Below are 24052 nucleotides of genomic sequence, written 5' to 3' on the forward strand. Positions count from 1 at the left end.
GCGCAGTGACGGTAGTAAACATGTTTTATCGTATCAGATGTGTCTGCCGTGGATTTATTACTACACTTTCTAACCTCTTCCCTCAATCTCTTGTCTCTGTAGACCTCTATTGTCCTAGTTTGGTAAAGACTAAAAGGGATACAGCAACGGACACTGGGCATGCGCACATCAATATTGCATCTTTGAATTACTATATTTGCATTAAGGTTAGGTTTAGGGTTGGGGTAATACGCTTCTGATAACAAAACTCATATCACGGGTAGCTGTGGAACTCCAGGAAGTAGGTTTTAAGGCTTTTTTATTCACAAAACGTTTTAGGCTAATATTGTAAATCTACAACTGTGTTGGCTTTGCGCAATACTATATGAAAGAAACAAAATAAATTATTGATTATATTACAACATGATAAATGATAACTCATATTTAAACGACTATTGCTTTGTGTTGTTGGCCAGATAAAATAACAGAGACAACAACAAAAAACGGACATAAGACAATTTTACAGTGCACCAAAAAGCCATTTATATCATTACAAGTACAATTTTGGTTTCCCCTTCAAAAATTGCCCTTTAATTTTGCCCATTATAGTTTATTTTTTCTTTAGCTGTTTTTGAGTTGAAAGTATAGTTCCCTGAAGCCTCCAGCTCCCCCTGCAGGACACATGATGCAACTACATTCCTCCAGTCTGAGACATGAAAATAAGAGCCTGCAGTTCACATGAACAAACCCAGAGTTACACTGTACAGATGTTACAGTAAAGAGACATTTTCACCTCATCTGACACTTACGTTACTTTAACTTCTGCAGTCATGCCCTCCACACTGTATCATGTCAGCGTTAATGCTGGTAACGTTGTTCAAAAGAAAAGCACAATAAAGTATTGATAAATAAATAAATATATATATATATATATATATATATATATATATATATATATATTTTTTTTTTAACTGCAGCAACACAATGAAGTCATATTAATATATTATATCTTTTTTTAAGAACAATAGGGGAAAAAATGACAAAGATAAACAGTAACATCTAAAGTTGAGGTAGCAAATAAATAAATAAATATTATCTGTATAACATTTTGATACAAGAGAGAGAAAAACCCTTGACTGAGCAGTCACATGATGTGCTTTACCCCAGAGATGTATGTGCTAAGCAGAATCAGAACAGTCAGAAAAACATGAGTTTGGACGACACGCAGTGGAATGGACTGATTTTCTAGGATCACAAAGTGAGCACTCAATCCTGCAATAAATGCTCCTAGCATCAAAAAGCTGCACCTTCCTCCAGCGTTTCCAACTCTGCAAAATCAGTATGTGCAAGCTAGCATGTACATGACCTAAAATCTAATAGACTAACAGCAACAAAATAGTTTTTTTGTGTGTCTCAGTTGTTTCCCTTAGCTGGTTGTTTAATCTGACAGAGAGACACTGAAGAATCATATGCTTTAAATCCAGCATATAGCGGTTCAGTGAATGTGGTGTTGAATGTGTGTAAGTGTGTGAGTGTGTGTGTGTCAGAGACGCTGAAGAAGGACAGAGTGCCAGCCGGCCAGTCCAGATACACTCCTACTCTATTAGAGGGAGGTGAAGGGGCTGGCACATATGTGCTCTTATTAATATGCCATACATGGAATCCATTACCAGTGCAGAAAAGACTCCAAGATATGTCACTGCATCCAAACCAAGAGTCACTCACTCCTTTCCTACTAATTCCTTTATATGTCACTGCTATATCAGCCTTAAATCCACTCCATTCAGCCTCCCAGTAACAGCGTCCAGTCAGACTCTCTCCACACAGAACCTGCTCATTGTTCTCAAATCTGTCAGGATGATCAGGATACGGCTGCTTGTCTTCCACTCGTGTTATCTTCCTGTTCTTCTCAGACAGAATGAGTTGATTGTGTGCTGTATTTGGATCCAGCGTAAGATCACAGGCATCTGAACACAAGAAGAGAGATACAAATGTACATGTGACAGCTTTACAGCTCTGTGTATGAGTGAGTGTGTGTGTGTATGAGTGAGTGTGTGTTTGTGAGAGAGAGAGAGAGAGAGAGAGAGAGAGAGAGAGAGAGAGAGAGAGAGAAGACCTACATTTTCTCAGTCCTGGTGTGATTCTAAAAGGGTTTCCATGATCCAAACTAGAAAAATACAAATACATGTATTAATTATTGTTAATTTACTGTCGCTTAATTCTGTTTTCAAGATTGCCTAAAAAAAGCTTTTAGTTGAGAATTATTTTGCAGAATAACTGGTCAGTCTGTAAATGTACTATCTGAGTGACCATGCACATTTGCTGTAATTCTGCACAATAGTTAGATTTTCCCCAAATCAACAGTTTAATATGGTCTGTTACATATATGTAATTGACTGCTGTGCCAGTCTAATGATGTGATTTTTATCAACGGGAAAGTTTTTTAATGCAGAAAGTATATGTCGCTAATGTGTGCTTTGGTCCGAGTGCTGCCATGGGCCAAGGTCCAAGAGTCACGGTTCACTACTGGTCTATATCATGGTCATTTGCCAGCATTGACAGTTTAATTACTTCAAAAGAAAATGTTTTCACTTCTTTGGTGAGAAATATTAAGTAGCAGTTTAGTAGCAACACTGTTTTATTAATTAAAATTGTTGGGCTGTTTCTGTACTGGGGCTGTCAAAAAAAGTGAATTTTGAATATTCGTCGAATTTACAAAAAAATAAATAAAAATAACCACATTCGAATGCAAAAACCATGCATTTAAGTTTTTGGCACGCGAGACATGATGATGATGACAGTTTGGTTATCTAGTACAGTGCGGCTGTGTTATTCATTTGAAAAAAAAGAGAGGACTCAGAGTCAGAGAGAAAATGGTTTGATAACCTGTTCGACGGCGTATCGTTTACAGTCAGACAGAGCAGTGCAGAAGGCGGCGATCAGGGCTTTGGAGCATGAGATGGATATAAATGAAAGAGAAGATTTGCTACCCGCTGACAAAAATTATCTCAGTTGGTGGAAAAAATAATGCAGTACATGTGTATCCTCATATTGCACAGCTGGCAAAGGCATACTAGCAATGTAGATGGAAACCAATGTTTATGTAGATGTTTAGTGAGTGTAAATGGATTGTTTCTGAATGTCAGTTTGCCATTTTTTGTTTACATTATGTTGTCTGTGTTTTCTCAGGTTACTGATGAATTTGCAATTTTATGCACTTGTGTTACCCTTACATGCTTATTAATTAAATTAATATTAAGAAATATATATTTTTTAAATGTTAATGTACTTTGAAATGTGAATATCATGTATTTTAATTTCAATAAAAGAGGCAATGATTGATTTGGTTTACATTTTGCTTGTTGCGCTCACTTGCTCCCTCTTGTGGATATAGCAGACAATACAGTACTTTTCCCTTATAACATTAAGTATTGCCTTTAGAATTTGAATATAATTCGAATTGTCAGCCATTTTGACACTCCTATTCTGTACTCCTGAAGTTTGAAAGCAGTTCATTAATATAGAACAATGATAAGGTACCTGTGCTACAAGTGCATTAAATGGTCTTTTGCTTTATATAGCTTTTTGATTTAGTGTACAGTATAAAATATCAGTTTTAGACTTGGAAACATTCCTTTTGCCATTATTTGTAATTATCCACTCAATAACAAATTATATAGTATACACAAAATTCTGATCTCACTATCATCATGACAAATTATATCCCTGAATATTTCTGATGTACTTAGTACTTGATGCACTTGACAAACCCCTGAGTAGGTTAATGCCCCACATACTTGAGTATCTCAAGTTTAGAGTTGGGATGCTTCAGTTTGTCAGAGAACGGCTTAACTCCTGAATCTCCTGGGTGATTGTAGCTCAGATCCAACTCTCTCAGGTGTGAGGGGTTTAAACTCAGAGCTGAAGACAAATAACCACAGCCTTCTTCTGACACCATACAGCCTGACAACCTACAGACACAGTGATGATGGGAAAAAAAGGTTTGTTCTAAACATGAATAACTATGAATGGTCTAATTTAAAACAACCCAAGTATTACACTTAAAAATTTCACTGGGATGTGACATTGTCAACACAGCTTTGTAACTTTGAGTGCCCACAATATCCAAATGTATAAGATAAATAAGGTGGAAATTAAAATAAGTGTAAAGCATGACTGAATTTGAAATTTGCTACTTTTATAAATTAATATATTATTCTTATCCCGTAGCTTCCCTTCAGCATTTCCAGTTTATATTAATTTCTCATGGATTCAAACCTCAGTATCTCCAGCTGGCAGTTTGTACTCTTTAGTCCATCAGAGAGTAGCTTCACTCCTGAATCCTGGAGGTCATTGTTACTTAGGTCCAGCTCTCTCAAGACACAGTTTGAGGATTGTAGCGCTGATGATATAATTTCACTATGCTGAGCAGTGAGATTACAGCCATCAAGACTGAAAGACATAACACACAAGAGTTTTATGACAGCTATTGATAGTAAATTATGACAATCCTTGAATGTATAACAGCTGTTGCTGCGATAAGCAAATTTAAAAAATAAACATAAAATATTAAATGTTTGTAATCATGTAACATTGTGCCTGGTCAGCTCACTATGATAGATAACCATGTATATAATATAGTTAATATACTTATCTTTACAGTTATCATTGTTGTTATCATTCTTGTTCTGAAAAGGCTTTTAGTTTCTTAAATGTGAACACACTCACATGGCTTTAGTACAGTTGACCACAGCTGGTATCAGTCTTCTTCTACCTTCATCTGATGTGTTGTATTTCCTGAGGTCCAGCTCATCCAGCACCTCATCTGACATCTGAAGCATGTAGGCGATCGTTGAGCAGTGAGCAGGAGAGAGTTTCTTCTCTGAGTGTTTGTCTGATTTCACAAACTCTTGAATCTCTCCAGACAGAGTCTGATCTTTGACTTCCAGCAGACACAGAAACAGATTGATGGATCTTTCAGTGGAGAGTTCATGTCCATCTTTGATCTTCTCTTTAATGTACTGTGTGGCTCTCCTGATGCTCTCCGAGCTGTTCTCTGTGTGTGTCAGTAGATCCTGTAAGAGTCTCTGATTGGACTCCAGTGAGATGCCCAGGAGGAACCGCAGAAAAAGATCCAGGTGCCCATTCTCACTCTTGAGGGCTTCATCTACTGCACCTTTAATCATATTATGTATAGAAGCAAAATTTCCTAGTCCAGCCATAGTTTTACTTACATGAAAGTAGAACACATAGAAAGCAGCGAGAAACTCCTGGACGCTCAGATGAATGAAGGTGTAGACTTTCCTCTGATGAATCACAGATTCCTCCTTGAAAATCTCAGTGCAGATCCCAGAGTACACTGCGGCGTCAGTGACGTCTATACCGCTCTCTCTCAGGTCCTCCTCATAGAACATCACATTGCCCTTCATCAGCTGTTTGAAAGCCACTTCAGCAAGTTTCACAATCACTTCTCTGTTGGACTGCTGGAGTTTCTCCGGATCTCTCTCTTCATACTTCTGATTCCTCATGTTGATCTGAATCAGCAGGAAGTGGATGTACATTTCAGTCAGAGTTTGAGGGATTTCTGCACTCAGATCTTCTTCCAGGAGCTTTTGAAGCACAGTGGATGAGATCCAGCAGAAGACAGGTATGTGGCACATGATGTGGAGGCTTCTTGCTCTTCCGATGTGTGAGATGATTCTGTTGGCTTGATTCTCATCACTTATTCTCTTCCTGAAATATTCCTCCTTCTGAGGCTCATTGAATCCCTGAATCTCTGTCAGACGGTTGATGTATTGGGAGGGGATCTGATTGGCTGCTGCTGGTCTGGAGGTGATCCAGATGAGAGCAGAGGGAAGCAGTTCTCCTTTCATGAGGTTTGACATCAACACACCCACTGATGAAGTCTCAGTCACATCAGAAACTTTCTGATCATCTGAAAACATCAGTGTCATTCTGTTTTCATCCAGACCATCAAAGATTAACACAACTTTACACTCCTCATAAATCTTTAAATCTAGATCTTGAAGTTCAGGATGAAAGTCCAGCAGAAGTTTGTGAAGACTGTACTGATGATCTCGGATCAAGTTCAGCTCTCGAAATGGAAGCACAAACATGAAATCTACATCCTGATTGGCTTTTCCCTCGGCCCAGTCCAGAATGAACTTCTGCACAGAGACAGTTTTTCCGATTCCAGCGATGCCTTTAGTAAGAACAGTCTTGATCTGCTTTTTCTCACATCCTGGTTCAGGTGAGGCTTTAAAAATGTCATTGCAATAGATTGGAGTGTCTTGTGAGTGTTGCGTTCTGGCGGTTTTCTCCATGTGTAAAACCTCATGTTCTTCATTCACTCCTTCTCTCTCTCCCTCTATGATGTAGAGTTGTGTGTAGATCCTGTTCAGGGGTGTTTCGTTTTCTAGGAGTTTGATTCCCTCGAATAATCTCTCATACTTGTTCTTCATGCTGGTTTTGTGCTGGTCTTTGACTCTCTGCAGGCCTCTAGTCTCCAATGTGTGTGTCTGCTGAACTGATTCAGTTTTGTCTTGGCTGATGTGGGCTGTGATGCTTAATTTGTGCTGGTCTTTGACACTCTGCAGGTTTCCAATCTCCAGAGTGTGTGTATGCAGGACTGATTCAGGTTTGTCCTGCCTGATATTAGTCTGATAGTGGGATGTAGAGGATGTCCCATATCTGGTCAGATGTATCTCCCCCCTGCTAGATAAAAGCAGCAAAAACACAACTGCAGTTATATATTGTGAGAAAATATATTTTGTATTCTGGTGGTATAAATAAAAATAGAAATACATGTTATATTTACATTTGACAGGGATTTGACAGAGCAATAGGGATAATGCTTCATCAAAATGTTAATTTAATTTTAAAAAATTGCAACAACCATGTTCATATTAATTAAATAAGTATCATACTTCTAATAAGTTTGGGGTAGGGGTTAGAATATTAGATATGAGATTCACTACAGAAAATTAGCAAATCAATATTTATACTAACAGAGAATCAGAGGTCTCTTGTCCACCACTTAATGCTGGGGGTTGCGCCATGGAAAAGCTACTCTTCAAAGACACACTGCTGAGTTTTGAAGACTCTGATCCTTGTCTCTGCCTCCTGCTGATAATGACAACAGACAAAATAGCATTTTACACATACTTGTTTTATAAATTCAATGATCTAATGAGTACCGCTATTGGTTGCGCTATTGAGTACCGCATGGAGTAGACATGTTCTGCTTAGCTCTTCTCCATATTTTAAGTTATTGAGTCATTGTTTTAATTTCTCAGGTTTTTTTCTTAAGTGTGTCTCAACAAGAGAATTACGGAGGTGGAGAATGCTACTGCCGATTACGACCGCTGCCTTTCCCTCGTCGAGCAGAAGTGCTCAAAAGTATAGTCAGAAAACAAAACCCTTCGTGAGGAAGTGATCGATCTTGAAGCTCGTTCCAGGCGGCAAAACATTAAAATCGCTGGCTTACCTGAGTAGATAGAAAGTGGACGCCCCATGGAGTTTCTGGCGAAGTTTATTCCAGATCTGCTGGGTGCTAGCAACTTTCTTAAGCCGTTGGAAGTGGATCAAGCTCATAGTTTGTGGAGGCTACTATCTGGAGAAGACGCGTGTGTGATGATAGCCCGGATACTGGATACACAATTAATTGGCAGAAGAGTGAATTCATGTCTTTAAGTGCTGATCTTGATACTAAATTCCTTGGAGGACAAATGGCAAATGGAGGACTCTTCCTGTTTCCATGGTAGGCCGCATTAACGCTGTTAAAGTGGTTTCTGTACAGAGATTCTTGTATCTCTTTCAAAATTATTTCTATCTTCTTGTCAAAGGCTTTTTCAAAACATTAGATTCAATAATAATACCCTTTATCTGGGGCTTTAAAGCCCACAGAATATCCTAAATACATTTGCAGAAACCAAGAGAAAGGGTTGAGGGCTAGGGCTACACTGTTTCCTGCATTTCTACTGGGCAGCAAATGCGAGGGCACTTGTTTATTGGAAGGAGGATTATAATATAGAAATCTCGACTGACACTTCCCCCTGGGTTGCTATTGAAAAAAAAGTTGCTCCAAGCACTCCTCTTTTCAGCTTCTTTATTGCCTGCATCTGTTAAGGTTGATAATTTTATTGTTTCAAACTGTTTGAAAATATGACATCAAATTAAGAAGGGATGCAGATTGCCTGACACTGCTATTTTTGCCCCAGTATCAGTCACAATCATGCATTTCCCCCTTCTCTCTTAGATGCTACATTCAACATATGGAGGCTGAATGGTATTGTTACCTTAGAGGATTTATATATTAATAAGTATTTTGCTTCTTTTTCACAACTAAAAGAGAAATTTTCCCTCACCACAACACACTTTTTTCGACATTTACAGATTCAAAATTATGCGCGTCACACAGTGCCTAATTTCGAGTCCCTGTAAAATATTTAAGTGGTTTTCTGACATGTACGGTTTTGTGTTTAAGCATGATACAGAAATCACACTATTTGGATATTCTCTTTCTATGTCAAACTATAATCTCTCTGTACAAAGTACCATTATTTATGGAATGATAATTGCTAAGAGCATCATTCTAAGACTCTGGAAGAACTGTTTGACCTATATTACTGGAATATTGCACATGGAGTGAGTCCGGTATGGAATTATAGGTAACCTTGCTTAATTTTACAATATATGGCAATCATTCCTGGATCATCTTAACCAGTTTAACAGTGACTCTGATCAGTAATGGAGGGAATAGTATGCTGTCCTCTCTGCCCTACGGAGTGCTTGTTTGTTTTTATCACTGAAACTGCATATGAAACTGCACTGTGGTTGTTCTTAGTTCCCTTTCTATTTTTATTTAGTGATTTTATCTTTGTTTATTCAACTTTTTTGTTAATAAATAATGGTTGATGAGGATGATGATGATGATAATAATTATTTACAATTTATATTATTGCTATCATATAATTTATTGATTTGCTTTTGTTTTTTACTTGTTTTTTTCCCTTTTTTTAATGTACCTTTTCTTTAACCTTTTTGTAAAATGTTAAAATCCTAATAAAAATACTATTTAAAAAAAGGACCATACTCTTGACACCTACGCAGTATTGGATGATGAATTGGAATGCACTATGCTCCTTCCAAAAGCTGTTGGATTACAAGAAAAAAAGGATCTTTTTCTTTGCACAATGTGACAGGCTGTCCAAACGTTGGGATCATCCATCTCATTCTACATATCTAGTGTCTTACCTGGGGTCAGAGGTTGCATCACTGAAGTCAGGAGGATTCTTTATGGAGTTGTTACTCTTCACAGACACAACACTGGGCTCTGGTGACTCTGATCTCTGTCTCTTCCTCCTGCTGATACCGACAAAATACATACAAGATGCCATTTTAGACATACTATATTGACCTTATGTAGCTAGTGCAGCATTCATTGTGTTTCCTCTTCCAGTTTGATGTACGAATCATGCACAAAGTCTACACCAGTCCAGTTGTCCATCTCATTGTCCTCTCAGCTATCCCAGACTCGGATATCTGAGTAGAATCTGAGCAGTGAGACTTTCTTGGTAACAAATCATGGTGCTGACTAATTTATAATGCACACTGATAACAGTTTATGAAATGGATGCCCAATAGCGCTCTTTTTTAATGTGGCAGAACATGCATGTGGACTGTTTGGGGCCTCCAGGAATGTGGTTGGGAACCACTGCTCCAAGAACATAAAGCACCAGACATTATCACTCTGCACCTGTATCCATGCTCAACTCCTATGTGAATAGAGAACGCTGATTAATGCAACTCCCTACAGCCTGGCTCCCCCTCTGCATATGCTTGTACCAATAAATCTGTTGAACTCGATTCCTTCTCTGAGTTTGGTGTTCTAACCAACACACTCAGACCAACTCTACCTTCTTAGCGACAACTGGTACCTTACAGTCCTTCGACCCTCAGCTACATTAGGTTTGCGCTGTATGCTTGTACTGTAAAAATACTGCAATATCAATTATTTTCAAACTGTGCAATATCATTAATTTACACATTTTGATACTTGATATGCTGCTGTTCATAAATTCACAGCTATGATATGAACAGATAATGCTCCCTCTACGTGCTCTAAACTCATTAAAGTTGGGAAAAAACTGAAGTAGCTACAGATCTTTTCTTCCATGTTGTGATGTACATCCGAGTGAAACTATAGGGAACCCCTCCCTATATATAAAATATCCATCGTTTGTTGATTTGATTTTGAGATGGAAATACACCTCTTTACCATATTCACCAACATGAAACTGATGATTCAAACAAGAAAGACAGCAGGGTTTTAACAAACTAAATGACTTGAGAATCTGTCATTTAGACGGCTAAACCTAAACCTAAACTGTCTCACGTCACCAAAGTCAGCTAAATCCCAGCACATAGAGACTCTTTCACCTAGATATTATCACATAGAGACTGTGTCTGTTCCCCAAATTAGTAAATACAAAAAAACATCAAAACCATTCAACAGTAAAAATTGAATTGATGTCCGACAAATAAACAACAGATATAATACAGACAAACAATTGATAAAGCTCGGGTTGCTGAATATTCGATCCCTTTCGTCAAAAACGCTTATTGTTAATGATATGATTATAGATCATAACCTAGATGTGCTGTGTTTGACAGAAACCTGGCTAAAACCTGACGATTACATTACTTTAATTGCACCCCCCCGAGATTATTGTTATAAATACAAGCCACGTCTGAAAGGTAAAGGGGAAGGTGTTGCTGTAATTTATAATAATATTTTCAGTATTACTCAGAAGTCTAGTTTCAAATATAATTCCTTTGAAGTTTTGCTGCTTTATGTAACGTTGTGTAGTGTAAATGATAAATCCCGTTTGACATTTGTGTTGGCTACTGTAGTAGTAAAGTACTTAGTAAAGTACTAATTGTTGGTAAATGTAATATCCACGTAGACAATGAAAAAGAAAGTTGAGAATTTTAACATAGGGCTCAATGAGATTCTGCTCCCTTCTGGAGCCTGCCTCTAGTGGACAGTTTAGGAATTACAGTTTACATTACTTCCATATTGGCTTCAAGAGAGATCGCGGGAGGTTGCCGCTTGCTTTGTATATAATCTTCCTCATCAGTTCCATCTCCTCAGCATTACAGATAGCCAAGAGGAACTTGATGCTGCAACAGAAACTATTGACTCTCTCTTTACTAGCACTTTAGACATAGTTGCTCCCCGGCACTTAAAGAAGATTAAAGCAGATAATCCAACGCCGTGGTACAACGAGCACACTCGGGCCCTTAAAACAGCAGCCAGAAAAATGGAGCGCAGCTGGAAGAAAACAAAACTGGAGGTTTTTCGCAATTTGTGGAAAGAGCATGATTGCATACAGAAAGGCCATAAAAACTGCTAGATCTCTTTTAGAAGAAAACAAACACAACCCTAAGTATTTATTCAATACAGTGGCTAAATTAACAACAAATAAAGCTTCAACTTCTGATGTTTGTAAACAACACAGCAGTAATGACTTTATGAACTTACTAGTAATACTGATAACATTAGGAATAAAATGATAACTGCAGCCGTCTACCACAGTATCATTTCAGACAGAGCATTGTAGTGTTACTGATGAAAAATTACACTCATTCACTGCTATAGGAGGAGAAGAATTGGCTTGTTAAACTTGTTAAATCATCAAAATCAACAACATGTCTGCTTGACCCTATACCGACTAGGCTACTAAAAGAGATGCTTCCAGAAGTCATAGATCCTCTGCTTAATATCATTAATTCATCCTTGACATTAGGATATATACCAGCAGCCATATCACCCTGTAGCCCAAGACTAGTTTCTCACTGAAGCTAAGCAGGGCTGAGCCTGGTCAGTATCTGGATGGGAGACCACATGGGAAAACCAGGTTGCTTCTGGTAGAGGTGTTAGTGAGGCCAGCAGGGGGCGCTCACCCTGTGGTCTGTGTGGGTCCTAACACCCCAGTATAGTGATGGGGTCACTAAACTGTCAAAGAGCACCGTCCTTCGGATGAGACGTTAAACCGAGGTCCTGACTCTCTGTGGTCGTTAAAAATCCCAGGATGTCCTTCGATAAAAGAGCAGGGGTATAACCCCGGCATCCTGGCCAAATTTGCCCATTGGCCCCTGTCCATCATGGCCTCCTAATAATCCCCATATCCTGATTGGCTTCATCACTCTGTCTGCTCTCCGCCATAAGCTGGTGTGTGGTGAGCGTTCTGGCGAAATATGGCTGCCGTCGCATCATCCAAGTGGATGCTGCACATTGGTGGTGGTTTGAGGAGATCCCCCCCCCCCCCTTCTATGTAAAGCACTTTGAGTGCCTAGAATACCGCTATATAAATATAATGAATTATTATGTACCGAAAACGTTTAAGTTGGCTATAATTAAACCACTTATTAAAAAAACGCAACTTGATCCTAAAGAATTAGTCAATTACAGGCCAATCTCGAATCTACCGTTTCTATCAAAAATACTAGAAAAGGCTGTGTCTTCACAATTATGTTCCTTTTTAGAAAGAAATGGTATATGTGAGGATTTCCAGTCAGGATTTAGACCGTATCATAGCACTGAGACTGCTCTAATTAGAGTTACAAATGATTTACTCTTATCATCTGATCGTGGTTGTATCTCTCTATTAGTGTTACTCAATCTTAGCGCTGCATTTGATACTATCGATCACAATATTCTTCTGAATAGAATCGAAAATTATGTTGGCATTAGTGGAACTGCATTGGCATGGTTTAAATCGTACTTATCTGACCGTTATCAGTTTGTAGCAGTAAATGAAGAGATGTCACACCGATCACAAGTTCAGTATGGGGTACCGCAAGGCTCAGTGTTAGGACCGTTGCTTTTCACCCTGTATATGCTACCACTGGGAGATATCATCAGGAAGCATGGCGTTAGTTTTCATTGTTATGCTGACGATACTCAGCTCTATATTTCCTCACGCCCTGACGAAACCTACCAACTCACAAGATTAACGGAATGCATAGCTGATATAAAAAATTGGATGAATAGTAATTTCCTGCAACTTAATTCAGATAAAACTGACTTTTTAATTATTGTAGAGAAAAGCTCCACAAGTAGTAACCGAGAATACTGTCTAATACTTGATGACTGCTCTGTCAAGCCCTCGTCGTCAGTGAGGAACCTGGGTGTGCTCTTTGATACCAATCTCTCATTTGAGAGCCATGTTTCTAGCATCTGTAAAACTCTAAACTAATGTTAGTCTCTCTGTTTATCCCGAGGTTTACTGCAGACGGCCGGATCCAGGCCGTGTCCATATCGGATGGTAGACCTGCGTTTGGACATGACCAGCTGATCCTGTAGTGTCTGCCGAGACCGTGTCAATTGGTGTCTCTTCTGAATTTGCCTCACCGGCACGTCATCCTCAATAAACTCGTCTCCGCGCAATAACTCCGATCTTTCAAGTATTCATACTCTTGTGTAATCGACGCTCCATCCTAAATGAACCCGTCTCTTGCGTGATACCCAAAATGTTGAATATTTCTATCTAATATGATTTATGACTTGCAGGCTTGCCAGAATAATAATCATACACTGTTTAATAATAGGCCGGAGGAGAACTGGCACCCCGACTGAGTCTGGTTTCTCCCAAGGTTTACTTTTCTCCATCATGCCCTGATGGAGTTTTGGTTCCTTTGTTCGCCTTTGGCTTGGCTTGCTCAGGTGGGAACACTAAAATTATGATCCAAGTTATTCAACTAAATATATAAATTAAATGTATTAATTAGGTCATATTTAATTCTATAAACTATCCAAATCACTTAATGCGTTACATTACTCCTGTATTACTTTTGAGTTACTTTCACCAAAATAACTACAGAAGTAGCTCTTAACATGCTAAGATGTAGGCTACCAGAGAGCATCTTACATCCAGTAGAAGGCGATATGATGAACCATAATGACTGTGCCCTAGGCTAACAATAGAGAATTGTCTCAAGACAATGCAAGAAATCATGAAAGACAGAATAACAAACGATCCAATTCATTTATAAGTATTGTAGAGGTAAAGTGATTATCTGGCAATATCTGGGAATATAGCTTCTGTTCATAGACACAACAGAACTGTGTGTAAACTCTAAGTTATGACAATATGCGCATTTGTTCTTTTCTTGTTGTTGAGACATCGATAGTTATTTCGGTTTTAGACAAAGGTTGCATTTGACTGCATTTACATTTGACTATTAGCCTACGTTTTTGTTCTTATATGTGATAAACTAAGCAATGCGCATCCAACGCGCGAATGTACAGTAGAGATGTGATGGTGTGTACATTTTCCCACCGGTTAATCAAAGTGTGATGTGACAACACCAGTAATAACGGTATCTGGGCTTTTAAATCACTAATTATATCTAACCGAAAGAAACATGCACACTGCTGCTCAGGCATTAATAACGGCCGGATTCAAAGCGAGTACTTTCAATGAATTGCTATGAAAGTTATGCTTCCATATGAACTAAAACGCGCCAGTGCGCGCACACCGTGAATGACAGCTCGTCAGTAAATGCGCGCTCTGTGCGGCCAAGCAGATTTTAGTTTCGGTTTAAAATTAACCTATTATTCTTAATGAAAAACATAACACAATGACAAACTCCCTTTATTAGGCGGTTTTACATTTCACTTTGAAACCAAATCTTCCGCGATCATCTGTCAGCTCAAGATCTGACTCCTGCTGCGACGACGCTCATTCGGATCATTCTTAGCAGACATCTTCAGTTTTTATTTGAACTGCCTGTTCTCTAACTGAACTAAATTACTTTATTACTATAAAAAAAATCAAAACCATGGTGTGCAGAAGTCTTATTCTGTCGTCTTCACCCAAATGTTTAGTTTTGCTCAGCAGTGCGCGCCTCATCTCTCGTCCGTTCTTCGGCGCGCTCGCCGTTGTGCTTTTCTTTTAAACGAAAGAGCCTTTAAACCTTTAGCAACATTTCCTCTGGCCAGCCCGAGCACAGATCCTGAAATCATGCCTGCGGCACTTCTGTAAAATCCGCCCTAAACACGCACTGGACTATGTCACACAATAGGCTACAAATGTACACCAGCAAGAGGGAGACGTAAATCGCTATACAAATATATCAGAAACTGTCATTTAGTCCTTATAACCTGGACACCACACGCGGCTATTGAATGACCACGAACAGGGCTGCACGATTTGGGGAAAATATATAATTGCGATTATTCTGGGTAAAATTGCAATTGCGATTTAAAATGCGATTATTGTTATTATAATTTTTTTTTACAAATGTAAAGTGTGTGTATATAACATTTTGTGTTTTTATATTAATGTGACAAAAAAAATTATTATGATTATTATTACTGCTAAAAATATTTTTAAAAATAAGAAATATTACCATTACAATAACATTTTCATAATTACAAATAAAAAATAGTATGTCAGAATAAATATAACAATATAATACTAATACTAATTATTATTATTATTTTTGTAATATTTTACAGAAAACATTTTACACACAAAAAAAAAAACTTGCTGGGTAACCTATTAATATGCAGACAGCCTATGACTAAAAAACATTAGAAAAGTCTAAGCCTAAGGAGTTATTCTTAAAGTCTGTCTTTAATATGAAATATGAACCTCTTGTGCATCCACTGTGGGGGAAAAAACTCCTGTACATTGAAGAAAAACATGGATTGTCCAACACATTTATAATTTTTAAAGTTTATTAAGTTTTAAAATGTATTAAGTATTATTTTCGTATTATTGATTACCCAAAGGTTTTTAATTCATACTGAAAGCCAGAGGGCGCCCTCGAGCGGAAAACGCCACATTCGCCTCAGAGAAGTAATTGACGATAGTTTTCAGGAAACACTCGCACACTCCACTGACGATATGAAGTGAGGTAAAACATGTTATTAAACGTTGTCTTTTGTTGAACAGGTTTATGAACGCTTCACTAGTTTGTGAAGATGTTGGACTCGTGTTGCTTTTTCAAACGCACGTTTATAAGCGACTCAAACCCGTCTTTCAGACGGAGCAGCGTTAATCACAGAGCCGCTCTTCGCTAACACACTGGGCATTTATTTATTTAATTAAAATCGCAGCCTTTGAACTTTCATAATCGCACACAAGCCAAATCGCGATTGCGGTTCGATTTTGATTAATCGTGCAGCCCTACTGTAATGTATTACTTTTGTAATGCGTTACTCCCAACACTGTCCATAACACAACTAACACAACGGAAAAAAACTCTGGTTGGGCCAATCACATCGTGTATAGAGTCGGTGGGCGGGGCGTAACATAATGACGGCCGAGTTGTGTTTGCGTGCTTCTAGTAAACACAGAAACTGGCGAACGGCGGTCTTTCGAATCAGCTTTGACCGCGACTCTGGAAGACTTGGAGTTAAGCTTTACTCTGAGAAAAGAACAAAGAACGGCACTGAAGTCATTCTTAAAAAGAGAAGATGTGTTCTGAGTTTTGCATTTAATCATTTCATTTAGCAGACGCTTTTATCCAAAGCGACTTACAAAAAAGGGGAGAGTAATAGAAGCAAAGAAACAGACAAGGCCAACAACCTGTAAGAGCTGTAAGAAATCTCAATTAGCACAGTACACAATTTTTTTTGTTTCTAAAAAATCTACAACAAAAACTCACGTACGCAAAATGCCGAACACTGGATTTTGATAGCTAAGATAAAACCCATTAGGACTAAGGCTGTTGCCCCAGCTGTTGTCGTTAATGCAGATTCAGTGGCCCAATGGGTTTTGCCGACCGGATACGGCTAATGTTTAATCTATCAACTAGCTCTGGTTGGTTGTAGCACTATCCAATTGCGTACACGCCGTGCAGAGGGAGTTTGAAAGACAACCATTTATCCCGTCCCTCGGATTGAGCTGTCAATGGTGAGTTTCCAGACCAAACATCTTGATGTGGGTCTGGCTTGTCAGGTTACAACAAAATAGGTATTTTGGCATAATCCTATGTGTTATTGATCATTCAAACGAGAACTTGATTCTGGCACGCATCTTTCAATCAGCTCCGAGTCCAGTAGTCAGGACACGGATCAGGGAGTCGGCCACATGTATGTACACAATATACAGATTCACAAACTAGGAAGGTAGGAAACTGATTGAGACACACCCAGGACATTTACAGACAGTGTGTTTTCTTCTGTCTTGTCACACTTGAATGGTTTGAAAGCATTTGCATGAATAAGAGTGTGATCATATAATGTAATGCAAGCTAAAGGATGTTGCCTTAATTGATTTAAATATTTTTAATGTGTTAAACTGTAAAAACTAATCACATGCGTTAAAGCACTAATTTTGACAGTACTAATAAAACATCTGCTAATTAAAAAATGTCTAGTGTCTTACCTGGGGTCAGAGGTTGCATCACTGAAGTTAGGAGGATTATTTATGGAGTTGTTACTCTTCACAGACACAACACTGGGCTCTGGTGACTCTGATCTCTGTCTCTTCCTCCTGCTGAAACAGACAAAATACATACAAGATGCCATTTTAGACATACTATATTGACCTTATGTAGCCCTGCACCTTTTCAGCACTGCACTCTTTAGCCTCGTTCAGACTGTCAGTCCAAATGCGATTGAAATTGGATCTAATAAACATTAGATCCAATTTCAATCGCATTTGGACTGACAGACTGTCCACACTGTGTGTCGCAACTGTTCAGATCCGATTTGTGTTTCCATGCATCTCTTTCGTTTTCCGGAATATCTGTTTCTCTGGCGTATAAGGCCGGGGACACACTGCAAGCGTGTCGTGAGCGTCTCGGCTGCGTGGCGTGTCCGTTTTTATTTCGGCTCCCATGTTAACCGGTTAGAGCTTGCATACTGCCTGCGTCAGCCGCGCGGCTCACGCGCGGTCCGAGCCGCGCGGAAAACGCGTGCATGCTTCAAATAGAAGAGACGCCTATTTTTCACACGACACGCGAACGTGTTGGAAGCGTTTCTAGGCAAAACAGCATATGAAAAGGAGTTTATATGCCATTTTGACACGAATACATATTAATAAATGAAATTTTCATGTGTGAAAGTCTGTAGGTTAACATAAATGCATATAGGCCTACTTGTAATAACAAAAAACAATATAATTATCGTTTTGAAATATTAAACCTGTCAATAGAGACCGAAATATTCTGTAGCCTATTTTGCCGTCAATGCCATATGTATGTATGGTCAATAGGCTACTGCCGACGTTGTCTTTGCTGTATCAATAGGCAATATATTTATATTTAACATGAAGTATAGAGCGTCCCAGCAGCAGCAGCGCCGCGTCAGACAGGGAAGGAAAAGGATGGAAAGACCATTCCACTAATGAGGAATAGTGACAGTTAAGGTTCAGGAAAGTGAGTTTGTGTCTCTCCGTGATGGTACCACTAGACTTCCCTCACTCACCAACTGCAGGCTTCTGGAATGCACTACAAGCCGTAAGATGTGAAAGTGACTAGTGTCGTACCTGGGGTCAGAGGTCACTGTTGCGTCATTGAAGGCAGAGGGCAGATTCTTCATGGTTTGATCACAGCTTGATCCAGAAGATGGAGAACTCATTTTTGAGGTAGAGTCCTCCTTCTCTTTATCCTCTCGTAGACTCATTTTGGAGACCACGTCCTCCTACTCTAATTTGTGTTGAGGGATTGATGTAATACCTTTTATATAGAAACACAGTTTAAACATATATATAGTTAAAAAGAACAAAAAAGTAATTGATCAGTAGCCTCATAACCCATTTTTTAGAAAGTCTGTGTAATAAATTGTTCCTGAGAGACCTCATTCATGCCTGGTTCAGGACACAAGAGTGTAACTACAGTAGATCAGGGTTCCTTAAATCTTGCCCCGGAGGGCCAATGTGCTAAAGAGTTTAGCTCATAGAGCAGGGCTATTCAAATCTTGCCCTGGAGGGCCATTGCGGTGCTTCGCTCCAACCCTGATCAAACACACTCACCTGTGATTTTCTAATGATCCTGAAGATATTGATTAGCATGTTCAGGTGTGTTTGATTAGGGTTGGAGCTAAACTCTGCACCGCATTGGCCCTCCAGGGTAAGATTTGAATAGCCCTGTCATAGACTGTATAAAAACATGGATGTAGTGTCCGTTACGTCACCCATAGGATTATGAAGAGCCGTTTTGAAGCGTAAAGCAGAAACGAGCTGGCCGTCGACCATCTTGGCAGCACATCACCCCCGCATTACTGATAATGAGCAAAGAGGCGGGACGTGGGCGGAGCTTATGTGACGCAATAACTAACAGACAGCAGACAAACAGCTATCAACCTGTCACTCAAAGTAACCACGCCCCTAATTATGCAGAACTTTAAGGCTTTATATAACGTAAACAAATGAGTTATAAAATAAATTCACCCCCCTCACAGTTGTCATGAAGGGCAAAATTAGCCGTATAGGCCAAAACCACAATTTGTACCAGACTGTAAACATGTTTTTTTCTGCTGTAAATTTGGGCATTTTAACATGGTGCTCAATGAGATTCTGCTCCTCCTGGAGCCGCTCTAGTGGCCAGTTGATGAACTGCAGTTTAAGTCACTTTTGAATTGGCTTCAAGAGAAACTGGGGGAGGTTGAGATTGGTTTAGCGCCAACCCTGATCAAACTCACCTACCTGTGATTATCTAATGATATTAAAGACACTGATGAGCATGTTTAGGTGTGTCTGATTAGGGTTAGCTAAACTCTGCAGGAAAGATGATCTCGTGGACCCCGGTGTAGATCATTGGTGTACAGCTAAAGTTTAGAGCAATGCAAGTTAAACTCAAAACGACACAAATGCAACATTAGCTTCACTACGAAAGGAACTAGACTGCATCTCACTCAGCCCCTCAGTTCATTAGTCAGGACACTGATCAGGAGGTCTCAAACACAAAATCCTTCTAGTGCACTGAAACGTTAATCTCCTAAAAAGTTTCAAAATGCGCAGTGAAAATCAGAGAGAATCAATGCTCACTGTCCCCTTAACATACATTCTGGAGCTTGAAGCATACATAACTCAGTACACATCATGAAACACGATATATGTTTTAAAACCATTATTTAATGGCATACATAAGCATAGATGACTACTAGACAGGTACTGAACATAATCTAACTAACATAAAATTATTTTACAGATGAAACGTTGAAGGGATATCTACCAAAGAATGTATAGTAATGTACTATTTTAAATAGGTCTAGCATTTCAAAAATATACAGAATTACGCATTTGGTTGTATCTTTGGGCGTTTTCTGAGCAAACTAAAGGACAGCTGATTAGACCTAACGTATATGTTTCTGTTCAGTGTTTGTGTGTGATATCTCTCGAATTTTTAATTACATCTATTTGGAGGCCGTACATGTATTCATCACAACGGATCCATCCAACCTGCGTCACGTTTTCTCCTGTTATACAACAGAGTAACAATCCTTGGTATTGTGTATGGGCATTAAAAGAGTGCTGGCAGAGAAATATAATGATCAAATTCTGTGTCAAATGTTTATCATTAATTAAAAACATACATCATATAAAACGGCGTTCAATGATTACTATATGATGTTGTGTTATTCATAACATCGGCTAAATACTAAAAGTAATTTAATCATTTAGCCATTTTGTTTAAAGCTGTTAAACAGTCTAAGTGTAATGGGTTGGCTCTGACTTTATGGTATTATAAAGAATACGTTTTAAACTTACCATAGCATACGAGGCCGTTTAAATGTCCAGGATCCGGGTTTAAATCCCTGGAATGGCGTCGCTTTTTTCCTTTCACTTTCGTTTCGGGGCGAATTCCAAACGGCGTCGCTGTTCCCTTAAAGGACACTTAAGGCCGCCGGTCACTCGAGGGGTCGATGCAGAAATTGTGTTATTTTTTCTTCGCTCCCTGTGTCAGCTGTGTTCCAAACGCCATATTATGATACATAATTGTTTTTTTCCTTCCAGAGCTCCCATTTTAAGGTCTCCGTTCGGTGACTAGGACATAGGGATGCTCAGCGCCGATATGGATTGGGCTCATCCGCCCACTCGCGCTCCCTCTAATGGCGCAGAGTATCATCACACTCACAGCGAGTCTACACTGCGTGCAGAATTATTACACACACGGTCATTTTACCACACACAGTTTACCAATACTAAACCAGATTCATCTTAATAACTAATATTAATTTTGTATTTAATAATTTCTAAGTGATAACAGTTCATGAAGGCTGGACTTGAAAACCGCCTTATATTGAGGTCTGCAAAATTATTAGGTACACTTTCTTTTAAAAAATAAAATGAGCCTCAAAATAAGAGATGTAACTCTGCAGTTAAGGCATGACCATTGAAATGGTGAAATGCTCATTGGGTCAGCATGGTCAGACAAAAACAGATGGGAACGAATTATGAATGAAGGTGAAGAATTAAGCGTGAAACCCCTTTAGTCTCCATAGTCCCCAACATTTTCCAGACCTGCAACCTACTATTGATATATATATACATGATCAGAAAATGAACGAGCCTAATAATTCTGCACAGCGTTTGGACCCGAGGAGGCCCTTCCTTCTTGTTCATGACTGAAGTGTTAGCAGTACAGTTGTATGCTGCCAAATATGCTTTATTTACTTGTTTCTAAATCTCAAAATAATCTGCCAATGGGGTGAGAAAAATAATCCTAATTCAAACAGAAAACAAGATTATTTATCTCACCCCATTGGCAGATTATTTATCTTATTTTAAGCAAAAACTCTCTTCATTTTGAGTGAGTTTTTCCTAAAACAAGACAATCATTTTTTGCTTGTCTAGTAAATGTTCCTTAATGTAAGAATTTTTAGATATTTTGACTAGAAACAAGACAAAAATACTAAGTACGTGCAGTGTAAAAGATCATTATAAAACATAAAATAAAGTATTACGTTACTTTTAAAGGTGACCTAATTTCTGAGTAAATGAACTATAGGTAATTATTAAGTTAGCTCAACTTTTAAAAGCAACCTATTTATTACTCATCTTCCTCTGAAACCAGATAACGGTGATGTCTTTTTGCTTCACTGCATTAATAGGAGAAGGACAATCTTTTTTTTTTTTTTCTTTTTTTTTTTTTTTGCTTGATCAATTAATCTTAATTTGGGTTTTCTCAGTAAACAAGGTTATGTGAATAGTACTTATATATTATCTCTTAATAATCTCAACTCGTTTTACACTATAGCTGCAATTTCCCCGAATGCTTATTGCTTACAGCAGAATAATTCATGATCGCTGATTGGTGTAATATAACATCAATTTTAGCTCTACTAAAATAAACCTGATATATTATTTTTTCTCTCTAAGACCACATTTACACAACTAATAGGTCTAGATCATATAGGCTAGATATGAAGGTACTGTTGAATGCTTTAATCTTATTAGATTTCGAGCTTGTAATGTCAATGGTGTAATTTGATTGGGTGAAAGAGGTCGCTAAATTCACCCCTTGCACTTTGCATATTACATGAATTAAATTAACTTCTCACCTGTTCCATGAAAGAAACAAAGTTTTTGATTACTTGCAAGTTTTAAAATGTCATTTTTGTTATAATTTTGAGTATTAGTCAACATTCGATTATTATAAGTTCAAGTTGAAAATAGCAATACATTATTTCTTTAAGAATATAAAAGTATTTGTTTAGCAATATTCGATACTATCTTTGTCTTCTCATTTATAAAACACACTTCACTGGTTTTCTTTCAGGATTTGTTTGCTCCTGCATGAGGGACAGGTGATAATGTGTGTGTTCAGCGCCCATATCCTTTGTTGTGATTTATAAAGGGTTGTTTTGCTCTGCACAAAACACACAAAACTTTATAACTCTTACCTGTTAGAATTATTTTCAGGCAGATACTTAATAGTATCTAGAAATGAGCATGAAAAGTACATAAAAAAAAAAAAAACTTGGAGAATGTTGAGAAAGGCTCGATGAGATTCTCTCCTTCTGGAGTCTGCCTAATGGCCAGTCGAGGAATTGCAGTTCACCTGGGAGCTCGAGAACGGTGTGGCAGAAGGCGTAGCCCGTATCCCTGCATCAAAGCTCGAGAACGCAGATCGCCAAGAAGTTGTGGATCTCATGAACCAATATTACGCTATTAATGCTGGGCTTATCACAGTATTAGTGCTGCGTAACATCAACCAAAATAATCTCGCAGCCGAACTCGAGCAGAGGCTTCAGGAAGGTATTATCATTTAGATATTCTTTTTTAAACTGCTGCATTTCTGTTTATGAGCTGAACACGAGGACACTGGAGCTGCATTCACTGAGTGCAGAGCGGTGGAAGTCTTAAGAGTTGTAAACTAATGTAGTAGCAGACTACGCTAGAAGATGACATATTAAACAGTAGTAAAGAATGATATTTCTTTTCTCTCAAGACCCATAAAGGCACTAAAGACGTCGTTACAAAGCCCATCTCACTACAGCGGCTCTACAATCATTTTATGAAGACAAAGGAATATTTAGGGTTTTTTTGCGCACCAAATCAAACAGCTTATATAGTGATGGGCTGATTTCAAAACAGTTTCGAACCGTTATGAATCGGTGAATCGATTCATGATTCGGATCGCCAATCCACATGAGTTTGACACACGATCCGAATCATGAATCGGTTCGCGGATTCATAACGGTTCGAAGCTTTGTTTTGAAATCGGCCATCGCTATGTAAGTCGTTATTTAGTTTTTTCAGGGTCAGACAAAAACAGGTGAAGAAAAGACACATTATAATGACGAACAAATTAAGAATGAAGGTGAAGAATTAAGTGTGAAACCATCAGGAACCCTTTAGTCTCCAGTGCCAACATTTTCCAGACCTGGAACCTGCCTAGAGTCTCCAGAACTTCTTTAATAAACTCTCTGAGATGCTTGCACTTCTGGACCAGATTGTAAGCATCTCAGACAGTTTATTAAAGAATCCTAAAAATAAGTAGTAACCAAACAGAGCAACGAAGGTGAAGCAGAGCTTGTTGACAGATTAAACATTCACCGTATCCGGTCGGCTAAACTCCGAACACATCTTCCCTTTTTAAGAATGACTTA

The 24052-nt window shown here is 38.5% G+C and overlaps 1 protein-coding gene across 7 annotated transcripts; it reads right to left on the reverse strand.

Moving 5' to 3' along the window:
• Window positions 1–957: 957 nt before the first annotated feature.
• LOC137072649 (protein NLRC3-like) lies at window positions 958–21025 on the reverse strand. Of its 7 annotated transcripts, none has more exons than XM_067440547.1 (10): window positions 20709–21025; window positions 18486–18675; window positions 17382–17489; window positions 9235–9345; window positions 6988–7104; window positions 4708–6693; window positions 4258–4431; window positions 3777–3950; window positions 2100–2146; window positions 958–1946 (listed from the first exon to the last, which is right to left on the reverse strand). In XM_067440547.1, the coding sequence occupies exons 2-10, from the start codon at window positions 18620–18622 to the stop codon at window positions 1393–1395; spliced, it is 3408 nt and encodes a 1135-aa protein (XP_067296648.1). In that variant the 5' UTR covers window positions 18623–18675; window positions 20709–21025; the 3' UTR covers window positions 958–1392. The 7 variants fall into 7 exon arrangements, with proteins under 7 accessions (XP_067296648.1, XP_067296646.1, XP_067296647.1 ...); XM_067440545.1 differs by having other exon boundaries at window positions 17382–17492; window positions 18486–18645; window positions 20709–21024; XM_067440546.1 differs by having other exon boundaries at window positions 4708–6690; window positions 17382–17492; window positions 20709–21024.
• Window positions 21026–24052: the final 3027 nt, after the last annotated feature.

The sequence above is a fragment of the Pseudorasbora parva genome, chromosome 4, assembly GCF_024679245.1.
Source record: "Pseudorasbora parva isolate DD20220531a chromosome 4, ASM2467924v1, whole genome shotgun sequence".
Taxonomy (NCBI): Eukaryota; Metazoa; Chordata; class Actinopteri; order Cypriniformes; family Gobionidae; genus Pseudorasbora; species Pseudorasbora parva.

Excerpts from the sequence above, each read along its gene's own strand:
- LOC137072649 (XM_067440545.1), bottom strand. The coding sequence starts at position 18,622 with ATGAGTCTACGAGAGGATAAAGAGAAGGAGGACTCTACCTCAAAAATG. Across the intron at positions 7,105-9,234 it reads GATGCAACCTCTGACCCCAG|CAGGAGGCAGAGACAAGGAT; the intron begins GTAAGACACTAG and ends TGTCATTATCAG. Across the intron at positions 3,951-4,257 it reads TGCCAGCTGGAGATACTGAG|GTTGTCAGGCTGTATGGTGT; the intron begins GTTTGAATCCAT and ends CTGTGTCTGTAG.